The sequence below is a fragment of the Sinocyclocheilus anshuiensis genome, unplaced genomic scaffold (genome assembly GCF_001515605.1).
Source record: "Sinocyclocheilus anshuiensis isolate Anshui unplaced genomic scaffold, SAMN03320099.WGS_v1.1 scaffold775, whole genome shotgun sequence".
In the NCBI taxonomy this organism is placed as follows: domain Eukaryota; kingdom Metazoa; phylum Chordata; class Actinopteri; order Cypriniformes; family Cyprinidae; genus Sinocyclocheilus; species Sinocyclocheilus anshuiensis.
The window spans coordinates 1,615,564-1,627,013 of record NW_015552614.1 but is presented as its reverse complement, the minus strand read 5'-3'; the positions used below and the strand labels follow the sequence as shown (position 1 = coordinate 1,627,013).

At 36.8% G+C, this 11,450-nt stretch overlaps 3 protein-coding genes across 6 annotated transcripts in view; all 3 read left to right on the top strand.

Moving 5' to 3' along the window:
- LOC107665938 (lecithin retinol acyltransferase-like) overlaps positions 1 to 1,717 on the top strand; it is an 8,623-nt gene extending 6,906 nt beyond the window's left edge. The window contains exon 4 of one of the 2 annotated variants that reach the window (XR_001631621.1): positions 1,453 to 1,519. Coding sequence is in view for 1 of the 2 variants with exons in the window: in XM_016457000.1 (XP_016312486.1) it covers positions 1,453 to 1,605 (153 nt within the window). In the remaining variant the exon portion in view is untranslated. Of the gene's footprint in view, positions 1 to 1,452 lie in introns of both variants that reach the window. The other variant, XM_016457000.1, reaches the window with a different exon arrangement.
- Positions 1,718 to 2,779: 1,062 nt separating this feature from the next.
- On the top strand, positions 2,780 to 4,936 carry LOC107665945 (lecithin retinol acyltransferase-like). Its single transcript, XM_016457016.1, has 2 exons — positions 2,780 to 3,315; positions 4,766 to 4,936. The coding sequence occupies exons 1-2, from the start codon at positions 2,806 to 2,808 to the stop codon at positions 4,919 to 4,921; spliced, it is 666 nt and encodes a 221-aa protein (XP_016312502.1). The 5' UTR covers positions 2,780 to 2,805; the 3' UTR covers positions 4,922 to 4,936.
- A 601-nt stretch (positions 4,937 to 5,537) lies between these two features.
- LOC107665943 (probable RNA-binding protein 46) overlaps positions 5,538 to 11,450 on the top strand; it is a 10,271-nt gene continuing 4,358 nt past the window's right edge. The window contains exons 1-4 of one of the 3 annotated variants that reach the window (XM_016457013.1): positions 5,538 to 5,628; positions 6,281 to 6,445; positions 8,772 to 9,109; positions 9,674 to 9,803. In XM_016457013.1, the coding sequence (XP_016312499.1) occupies positions 6,301 to 6,445; positions 8,772 to 9,109; positions 9,674 to 9,803 (613 nt within the window). In that variant the 5' untranslated portion in view covers positions 5,538 to 5,628; positions 6,281 to 6,300. Of the gene's footprint in view, positions 5,629 to 6,054; positions 6,446 to 8,771; positions 9,110 to 9,673; positions 9,804 to 11,450 lie in introns of those variants that run through there. The other 2 variants (XM_016457014.1, XM_016457012.1) reach the window with 2 other exon arrangements.

Genomic DNA, 11,450 nt, shown 5'->3' with positions numbered 1-11,450 from the left:
CACGCTGTTTTTCGGGCCTGTCTCTTTAAATGCAAATGAGCTGCTGCTCCCCGCCCCCTTTTCCAGAATAGAGCTCCGCCATTACAGCTCGTACCTGTTAAAAAACATCTGTTTTGGTTCTGATTATCATGTTTATCGCGCTGAAATCATGCGTTTTAAACCGAGTTTAAACTTCTGATATACGGTTTTCTGAGCGCACACATCCGAAGCACACGGACAGAAAGCGGCTGTCACAGCATGTGAGTACTAAACTAAGTTCTCATTCACACATAAGTTTACGTTAAAAACACACGAGTTACAAAAAACAGTTGGTTATGTCTGTGAAGGTAAACAGCTGAGAAATAAATTGCATGTTTTTTTAGATCTGTGTGACAGCAGCAATATACAGTAAATAAATCAATAAATCCACTGCTCTGTTGTCTCCTCTGAGGCTGGGACTGTAAATAGTGTTCTGTGCTAGTCTGTGCAGCCAATGACAGAACAGTTAGCATGTTTTGCTCAAACTTTCGCCATGGCATTAGAACTGGTTCACCGTTGTCGCTTGCGAAAACACAATAACGGCGCCGTGGGTGTAAACTTACAGATTAAGGGGCGGTAATATTATAATGAGGTCCATTGGCTATGTCTGTGGTTCCCAACCCTGGTCCTTGAGGCACCCCAACACTGCACGTTTTGCATGTCTCCTTAATCAAACACACCTGATTCAGGTCATCAGCTCATTAGTAGAGACTCCAAGACCTGAAATTGGTGCATCATAATAGAAAGGAGACATGCAAAATGTGCAGTGTTGGGGTGCCTCACGGACCAGTGTTGGGAACCACTGGGCTATGTCACCAAGGGAGCAAAATCAGACGTGCTCGTTTTCTCAGAAGCTTGCAGAAAAAGACTTCCCAAAACAAAGATACTGGGTTAATATTTTTCACGTTTCCTTGGTTGGTAGATGCACTGGGGACCTGATTATAGCACTTAAATCCTGGAAAAGTCAGATTTTCATGATATGTCACCTTTAAAAACAAAAATGTTCAAATCAACACTTTAATGAATTTCTTCTGATTTATTTATTTATTTTTGTCCAAGAGGTGTATTTAGCTATTTTTGTACGAATAAAGTGCTACTAAAAGAAAGTGTTACTAAAAGCTAGGGTTGTGATCTCTTTAAGATGCTTTTCTGAAATGCCAGAGATAGGCGTTAGTGTTGGGCGTTCCTTTCTACCTCTCTTTAATTCATTGCTTTCATCTCCAGTGACAACGTATTTTCACGTCATTTAGCTGACCTAGAGCTAAAATCTGGGTCATTTTAGCGCAAAAAGGAACAACAGCTTCTTTCAGTGGCAAGAGGGTTTGGGGAGATGCGCGCCCAAAAAAACATAGCAGCATGTCTCAGATGTGAATGACTGTTTTTATTTGTTTTAATGCTCTGAATCTCATCGATGCCATCTCTTTCCCTCAACAGTTCTGTGAAAGTTTAAAATCAGTAATCCGGGACCAGAGGAGTGTTCTTCTGACCACTGTCATCGGAATGCTTTCCATGTTTTTTCTTGGAATAGCGCCGTCCACCGCACTTCCAACCTTTATCATTCCTTTCATCTTGTGGATGGCTGGATGAGAGACACTTCAAATCTAAACCCTTATGAACTATTTAATGTAGAAAAAGTTTGTATTTTTGGCTTTATTATAGAATGTCACTGCAGAGATTGTTGTCACTGACAGTTGTATTTTTTTGCTATTGATAACTTAATCTTTTTCATTATTTTTACCTTCATATATTAACATTTTACTTTGTTGTACATTTTTTATGACACCCTTTTTTGAAAACATACTGTACTGTTAACAATTAAATAAATGTAAATTCAAATGATAAAATTGTGTTTTAAATGCTCTTGCCTAATTATAGCACAAAAACAGGCTAACAGGCATAAGATATTTAGGGCCCGAGCACAGCGGTGCACGGCCTTCAACGAAATTGGAATTGCTCAGTTGTTTATTATTATTATTCTCCAAAATGAATCACATTTTTGAGGGCTTAGACATGCTCGAAAAAACTTTGCACATGCGCCAGAAGTGGCAAAAATGTACGTCTGATATGGGTTTCAGAAGTGGGTGTGGCAAAATGGCTCGATAGCGCCACCTATAAACTTTCAATAAAGTGCCCCCTGAGCTACATTTCACGTACAAGTATGAATTTCGGTAGACACGTGTAACGTCCCAATACCTACAAAAAAGTCTCTTGGAGCAAAACCTGACACTGGGTTAATAATAATAAAACAATAATTTTCATCAGTTTTTGCTTTTGTGTTGTTTTTTCTGAGCTGTTTACAAAAAGACAAACATCAATTGTTTCAATTCAATTGTTAAAAATGTATAGTTTACAATTGCACTTTTATTTTTACAATTTAACTTTTTTTTTTCAAGTGTTAACAAGTAGTTTTTGAAAATTGTTAATTCATTTTTGTCTGTTCAAGCATAAGAGTTGATTTTATTTAACCAAGGGAATTTTGAAAAGTTCTATAATCAGTAATTCATGTTAAGGAATTATATATCGCCATTGCCGCAACATTTGTTCATTATATAAGGAGCATGCCTTTCTTTGTTACAGAAAGAAACCTTAGGTAATTTAATCCACAAAGTGTGAGAAAGTCATTGGGTAACTATGAATTGTTTGTTTCATTAGGCATGTGATGGAGTTTTTTTTTTTTTTTCTGAAAATAGCTCTTGGTTTGTAATCCTCAAGCCCCTCCCCAGTCTGCCTCAAGTGGGATAAAACCTGCAGGTGTCAGACCATCTAGAATCTCACCACATCTCCAGGATGTTTCCTCTACAGTTCCTCAGCCTGTTTTACATTGCTATGGCCACAGACTTTGAAGACAAGAAGAAGCAGCAGCAAGTGGTCCAATATGACATCTCCATGTACAACAGAGGAGATCTGCTAGAGGTCCCTCGAACTCTTTTTACACATTTCGGAATTTATCTGGGGAACAACCGTGTGGCTCACCTCATTCCTGATATCATGCCAGTCTTGACCACTGACAAGAATGTCCTTGAGAAAATGGTGACTAACAACAGGCTGATTTTGGGTGTGATAGCAAAAAAAGCAAGTGTCCGTGTGGACTCATTGGAGGACTTTGCGTATGGAGCAGAAATTCTGGTCAACCACATGGACAAGGTGTGCAGTCGGTCTCCGTTCGAGGGTGAGGAGGTCGCTAAGAGAGCCGAAAAGCTCTTGGGCTCCGTGGTTTACAGTCTGCTGTGGTACAACTGCGAGCATTACGTCATTTACTGCAGATATGGCACCAGCATGAGCTTTCAGACCTACCAGGTGAGATTTTTCAGGAGAGAAAAAGGGAGCAAAATCAGCAGTCTGTGATATTCTATCAATCAGTAAATATGTAAATCAAAGAGGTTATCAGATATTGTTGAAATAATTAATCTGAAGCTCTGTGGTATGTGTAAATCTTTACATTTCGTCAACAATTTCAGTACCAAGAACTTCAGTATTCAGTACCAGATTTGACTTTCTTAGGTTGGGTTGCTGAATAAACGTATTTTTTAAATGTAAGACCATGTCAACATGAATTTATGTAATAAAAGTAATCCAAAGTAAGTAAGGAGTCTTAAAATTCATGAAGCATATAGTTATTTGCCCCATCTATATTGCTACTTTCAATCAATTAATGTGTGACGTGACAGGATACTTTTTCAGCCACATTGCATTGACTATTTACCTGAAACTCTTGGAATTAGGATGAAAATACATTAATTTGCATTGTAATGTTGACCAGCTAGCTGGTGAACTAGGTTAAGGATGTGTGGCAACAGCACTAATTCCGTTTCAAATGAGATTACATGCACAAATCAGGTTGAGAAATTTACTGCGATTGAGAAATAAACCTCTTTTGTAAGGTTGGTGAATGACTGTGCAGGGCTGAAGTAAATGTGAATTGGAATAACTTAGTCAAATATATCTGTTTACATAGTATATAGAGTCATTCAGGTCCACAAAACTTTCAGTTCACAAACAGGTAAAAAAAAAAAAATCTATATCACTATATGTAAGCTGGTATCAGTATTTTCAGTTAAAACAATGTTTAATGGTTCATTTAATGTTTTGAAATAAATATCTGAAAATTCAATATGATAACCAAGATGTGGAAGAGGACAGGCAGACATCAAACATGCATTTAAACTATCTGACCATTGACTTTTGTGGCATTTTTATCATATTTATTTATATTTTGATTCAGTTGCTTCAGCTGGATTTGAGCAAGAATGTTAATCTGCAGATTCCATGGGAACAGGCTGTAATCTCTTTGAAACTCTTTCAATGGACACACACACACAAACACATCATCTCGCTTTGTTTTTTTTCAGTCTAAAGAAAGATTATGATATTCTAAGAGCATGCATGATAAAAACTAACCACTCTCCAACTGTGGTGAAAGCATGATTTTGCCACAAAAATCTAAAATAGGCTCATCAAAGGAGATTTTTTTTTTAGGCTGTGCAAATGATCTAATTTCCATTAGATGAAAATTAACCATGGAAATCATGAAATCTGTGGTGGTAATTTTGAAAAAAATTATGCATTTATGCATTTAGTAAAATTCCACCCAAGCAGCACCAAAAAAACATTACTGTCACCTATTGTTAAAGAGAGACTTAAGTTCCTCAACTGACGTTTCTCATTTTTATTTAAAATTTTTTTTCGATTCTTCTGAATGCAAATGCTAAATGTTTAACTTTGGATTTCTTTGTTTTCTCCTCAACAGTTCTGCAAAGCCGTGCGCAAGATCGCGTGCAGCAAGACAAGCTCTCTTCTAAGCTTTCTGTTGTGCTTGTTCATCATGTTTTATATGGAGTCTGTGTCCATCTTTGGAATTTTACCAACACTTATCATCCCCTTCATTATTTGGATGGCATCCTGAAGTGGACATTTCATTTTATTTTATGTTATTAATGAGTTCAAAATAGTGCTTTATTATCCTGGGGCACCTCTTGGAAAAAAGAAAGGTAGTAGCTAAATTAAGATTTATCAGGAAAAAGAAGAATTTTTGATTAAACCCATATAAGGATGTGATCTTTCCAGTGCTGTCATGTTAAGGCACATCAGATAGATAATTTATTTTCTTACTGTTTGCTGTGACTTAAAATAATGCCATATCAGTAGGCCTATTAAAAAATTAAATAAGAATGAAAGATTATCATGTACTGTACATGTTTATTTATATAATACTTGAAGGTACTTTAAAGAATTCCATGGTATATTTTGTAAAACTATGGTATGTTAGTTAATGTAAATAAATAAAGAATAAAATACATAAATAAATGCCATATAGCCTATGGCATTTTGGTTCTGTCTTCTCACTGGACAATGCACAAGTTCAAAGTGAAAAAAATATCCCTGCTTTTCCTCAAATTTTGATGACCACTTTTTCTCTTTAATGTTGAAAAGTTAATTGCAAGTGTAAAGTGTAGATCAAATGAAGCCCTTCTGCGGAAATACCCTGTAGATCATTGGTAGAAACTCGACTGTCAGGTAAATAGCGTTTGAGCATCGAACCGTAGATCATCGAGCGTTACACGAATTTATCCCCATTTTTATACGTTTGTTAATTCATTGAGTGGCCAAAAGGTAAGAGAAGCGGTTTAATTACATCAATATGAGTTTGAAGATTAGTTCTAATTTGAAGATTAGTTCTAATGTTTTTCACAAGAGCTGACAGAAGTGTGTCGCACATTCCTCAGATCATAATATTATTCACATGCAGCTTGTTATATAAAATATAATCGACTAAAAACACTTGTTTTGGTCGACTTTACAGGTTCCCGCTCGTTTAAATGGTCCGGCTGTCCTGTTATCATTGAATATGACGAACGTTTTTACCTCAAAATTTTGACTTTGATTTTTTTGTCACAAGTATCGAAGTTTTTATATAATAGTGATTTATTAAAATAGGTCGTATTGTGATTATCATAAATAAATAGACATTAAATTCGTATAAGACCGTATATTTTATTACGTTACTTGAAAGATATAGTTATGATGCTAACTGTGTAATTATGCTAGCTGAGCTGCAAAGCTGCGTTCCTACGAGAGCCTTGAATCTCACAAGTCATCACATTTTTATCAATAAATAGAGACATTTGTATGTAACACCGTAAAGTTTTCCTACATAGTCCGCTTATCTACAGAAATATACGTACATCATTTGAAGTATGATAAATGAAAGGCCTCGAATGTGATAGATTTGAGAGAAAACTGACACAACGATTTTGTTTGGTAGCACTGTTTTCTGAAGTGGTCATGGATGAATGCAGCACCAGTCAGCAATCTGATAACAGTAAGATGGACAGCTCTAAAGAAGCTGCTCTCTTGGCCCTGATGGACAGGACAGGCTACAGCATGGTTCAGGAAAATGGTCAGAGAAAGTTTGGTGGTCCACCTCCAGGTAAACTAAAAAATCTTACTGTACATTGCATTACATAACATTAGCTAGATTCTTAGTTTTCTGTGTGCTATGTTTCTATAAGTTCATAGGTAAGTAAATAGGGTACATTTGTATATATTGTATATATAAATCTATTCTTTTTGGCTGACATCATCTAGTCCACGTGAATACTGTATTAATAGGTCACATGGGAAGGGAAAATAATGTTAAATGGATAATTCTCCCAAAAATAAAAATTCTGTCATCATTTACTCACCCTCAAGTCGTTTCAAACTGTATAACATTCTTATATGGAAGTTACATTGAAGAATATTGGCGACCAAACAGTTTCCCATTGACCAAAAGGTTCCCGTTGACTTCTGTTGTATTTTTTGTCCAATCAATTGATGTCAATGGGAACTGAAACTGATTGGTTACCAACATTCTTCAAAATATCTTCTTTTGCATTCCACAGAAGAAAAAAAGTCAGCCAGGTTGAAACATGACAGTAAGTAAATGATGACAGCATTTTTATTTGTGGGTGGACTTTCCCTTTAACCAGTAGCTAAATAGTTATGAAGGCATTATTTTAGGCCAGGGGTTTTCAAACCTGTTCTGGAGCCCCCCCCAGCTTTGCACATTTTGTGTGTCTCCCTCATCTAACACACTTGATTCAACTCATCAGCTCATTAGTAGAAACAACAAGACCTGAATTGGGTGTGTCCAATAAGGGAAACATACAAAATGTGCAGTGCTGGGTGGACCTCCATAACAGGTATGAAAACCCCTGTTTTAGGCTACTATTGTAGTTACATTTGTCTTTCTAAATCTCTAAATCCCGGGACAAAGTATTCACAAGTAACTGCAAATTCACAATAAGCTTATAGGGATAGTTCACCCAAAAATGATTTTTTTTTCATCATTTACTAACTCCCATGTATGAATTTCTTTCTTCTCACACAATGAGATATTTTGGTAACCAAACAGTTGCTGGTAATCATTGACTTCCATAGAATTTTTACCATACCATGGAAATCAGTGGCTACCTGCAACTGTTTGGTTACCACCTTTGCAAAATCCAATCAATTCAAGATAGATATAGTTCAAGCTCCAACCCGTGCTTTTTCTTGATTAATACCATTACATATCATATTACGGTCCTAAAATGACCTGGAAATGCCATTTCACATTGACTTTAACAGTGTAGATTTATTGATTCATAAGTATATGATTTGCAAGTAGCCAAAGTTTAAATTGCTCCACTTCTCATGATATATTTAGCTTTATTATCCTGTATCATAATTTACCATACAATGTGCAAGAATATTCCTGTAAAACATTTCTGTGTTAAAAATTAAGACTGGAATGATGTAATACAAAATATTATTTTATGTAGCATGAATTAGTGGTGTTCATAATAATTCACTAAAGTTATGTCTCAGGGGGCATATTTCAGAAACTTCCTATCTTAGGTCTGAACTTGATCATTTAATTTAGGATTTTTCACAAATTCGTATTACAGAAGCAAATCTTAACTTGATTTAGGATTCTTATCTTATCTTACAAAATCGTATCTCATGTCTAGTTAGGAAATCTTAAACCGCTCGATCGAGTTAGACACTGACTGGTCTATTACCAAGCAACCAACTACGCACAAGCGGCTGCTGAGGCAAACATAAAATCAACAACGGCCTGCTTTTAACTTGCAGAATGACCGGTAGTGCTCTGTGACAGCTCATGGGACTCTGTAATGTTTGTCGCAATTGGTCAACTCTATATACTGTATATAGGCTCTATGTATATATATTTTTATAGGGTTATATCTGTCTGTCTATATGTAGCACTGTGGTCCTGTGAGGCATGACATTTGTACGTCTGCACATATGGCGGATTGACAATCACTTGAACTTGAACTAACTGCAAAATCATGTGTGGTGGGAGTTTATAATTATATACAAGTATTTTATCATCAAAGAGCAACACATCTTTTGGGTCCTTCAAAAGTCTCTCCACCATCAAACTCTTCATCTTGTATGATTAATAAATGTTATGCCATTCTCGAAAAGGGCTAATGTAATGTGTTTTTTTTTACAGTTGGATTTCAAAAAGGTTTGAAGTTGTGACACCAGTGGGGTTATCCTAAAGTTAAGACCGTTTTTAGGAAGTTTTTGCGAGTTAAGATGCTTCTGTAATACCGTTTTCCTATCTGTAGTTAAGATAAGATAATGCACTTAGGAAATGGTGTTCTGTAATAGCCTTTGTCCTAAATGAGGTCCTAACTGAAATTGCCATGGTTACCTAACAGATAAGATTCTAAAGTTAAGATCTTTCTGTAATACGCCCCCAGGTTGGGAGGGCCCTCCTCCTCCAAGAGGTTGTGAGGTGTTTGTGGGTAAAATCCCAAGAGACATGTATGAGGACGAGCTGGTACCTGTTTTTGAGCGGGCTGGTCGTATCTATGAGTTCCGTCTGATGATGGAGTTCAGCGGGGAGAACCGTGGCTATGCCTTCGTCATGTACACCACACGCGAGGGAGCCCAACGAGCCATCCAGCTCCTAGACAACTATGAAATCCGGCCCGGAAAGTTCATAGGAGTATGTGTGAGTCTAGACAACTGTCGCCTTTTTATCGGCTCCATCCCGAAAGACAAGAAAAAGGAGGAGATCCAAGAAGAAATGATGAAGGTGAGTATATCACACAACTGTGCATATTAGAAACTACACAGAACTCGTGGCCTAATGGTTAGAGAGTCGGACTTGTAACCCAAAGGTCATGGGTTCGAGTCTCTATACAGGCAGGGATTGTAGGTGGTGGGAGTGAGACCAGCGCTCTCTTCCACCTTCAATACCACGACTGAGGTGAGACCCTTGAGCAAGGCACCGAACACCCAACTGCCCACTGCTCTGGATGTGTTCATGGTGTGTGTTTGTTCACTACTCACAGCTGTGTGTGTGCACTTGGATGGGTTAAATGCAGAGCACAAATTCTGAGTATGAGACACCATACTTGGCCACATGTCACCACTTCACTTCACTAAAACAATATGAAATATATTGTGTGAATACAATATGAATTCATATACAATATGAAAGGAATACAACATGAAAGACATTGTGTTACACCATCTAGCACCATCTAGTGAAAAAAAAAAGAAATTGACTAATTACATCACAGAAACAATAATAAAACAGTTATTATTGTTTCTGTTATAATGTCTAATCGTTTTTATATTGCAATTCTATGTCCAGGTGACTGAAGGGGTCATGGATGTGATTGTGTATCCCAGTGCAATGGACAGGATGAAGAATCGTGGCTTTGCCTTTGTTGAGTATGAATCCCACAAAGCAGCTGCCATGGCTCGCAGGAAACTCATACCAGGTGCAAAAGCACAGTAGAAATATATATAAAAAATTATTTGTGGTTCTTTATATGGCAAGCATCACTATTTCTATTGCTCATACTTTTGGGGTTGTATTCGTCAAAGAATCCTGAAAAAATGTTGTGATTACACAAAAATATCAAGCAGCACAACTGTTTTCAACGTTGATAATAATAAATGCTTCTTGAGCACTAAATCAACATGATTTCTGAAGGATCATGTGACACTGAAGATTGGAGTAATGATGCAGAAAATTCAGCTTTGCCATCACAGGAAAAAATTACATTTTAATATATATTCAAATAGAAAAAAATTTTTGTACAATAATTTCGCACAATATCACTGTTTTGGATCCAATAAATGCAGCCTTGGTGACCATAAGATACTTCTTTAAAAAACATGAAAAAAAAACTTATTTATACCACACTTCTGACTAGGGCTGGGCAGTATATCGAGTGTACGATATATCGATATTTTCTTTATAAGCGATTCGATATAAGGCAATACCGTTTATATCGATATACAGTAGTTTGATACGAGCGCATCTGAAAATATAGCGGAGGACACAGCCTGAGCTGCTGCGGAGAAAGTGCATAATCCAGTTTGTTCTAAACATGTGACAAGCTTCATATTTAGGCCTTTAAAAACTGGTAAGACATAGTATAGTTTCGTTTCGCATATTAGTTTAAGCGGCTCGGCCCGTCATATGCTCTGACAGAAAGGCTGCGTGTGCCGCTGACAGAGACACTAGGCTACTCGCGTTGTTTAATGTGTTTGAGATGTGCTGTTTTCCTAAATGCATAACTTGCATTTCACAGGTATATTCTCCATTTGTAAATATTAGAAAGTCATGGAAATATTTCCATTTTGCTGTCAGAAGTGCATGAGCCTTCTGCTTTGGGATTCTCCGATAAACTTCACACAGACTTCAGTGAACAAGTGCCGTCGTGCGCATGCGCACCAAACAGACGGTGCTCAATTAAAAAGGAGCGCAATAATTCTGACTAAAATATACATTTCGCTGAAATATTTGTAGTTGGACAATAAATGTGACATGTAGAATTTTAAACTTACAAGTAGGCTAAGTCTATTTTTATGATAGCACTGACTGAAAAGTGACTGTAATGGGGTAATCAAAATAGCCTAACACAACTCTGTGCTTTTATTCTCATTTATTTTCATTTTTAGTTTAGTGAATTTAACTCTTTCCCCGCCAGCATTTTTGAAAAAAGTGTTGAACGTGTGTAATTAAACAAGAAACAACGGAGTGCCTAATAAAACACTCTTTTGTGCGGAACTACTTCCTTCCGCCACGGATTCAAAACTCGAAGTTGACAGTTAAACATACGTCACTTTTAGAATTCGTATCAAGGGCATGTGCTGCTTCAGTTAGGTTATTAGTGAGAAATAATGAGGTTATAAGAGAGAAACAATGTGGCAAGACGTGCATCCAAATGAGAGAGAGAAAGACCGCGAAACTAGACGTTTCTTCTTATATTAACTAACGTAGCTCAGTGAACAATTAAAAAAAAAACATAGACCCGGCTAGAACAAGCGGAGTGATACAAAATTGTGAAAGGGCGTTCCTGTAGCAATACCAGTACAATATCTCACGGTTCTCAACCAATCAGATTTGAGAACCAGAA

Bases quoted from the DNA above. Each gene is read 5' to 3' on its own strand.
- LOC107665945 (XM_016457016.1), top strand. From the start codon at position 2,806: ATGTTTCCTCTACAGTTCCTCAGCCTGTTTTACATTGCTATGGCCACA. The intron at 3,316-4,765 runs GTGAGATTTTTC...TCTCCTCAACAG, and splicing joins TGAGCTTTCAGACCTACCAG to TTCTGCAAAGCCGTGCGCAA.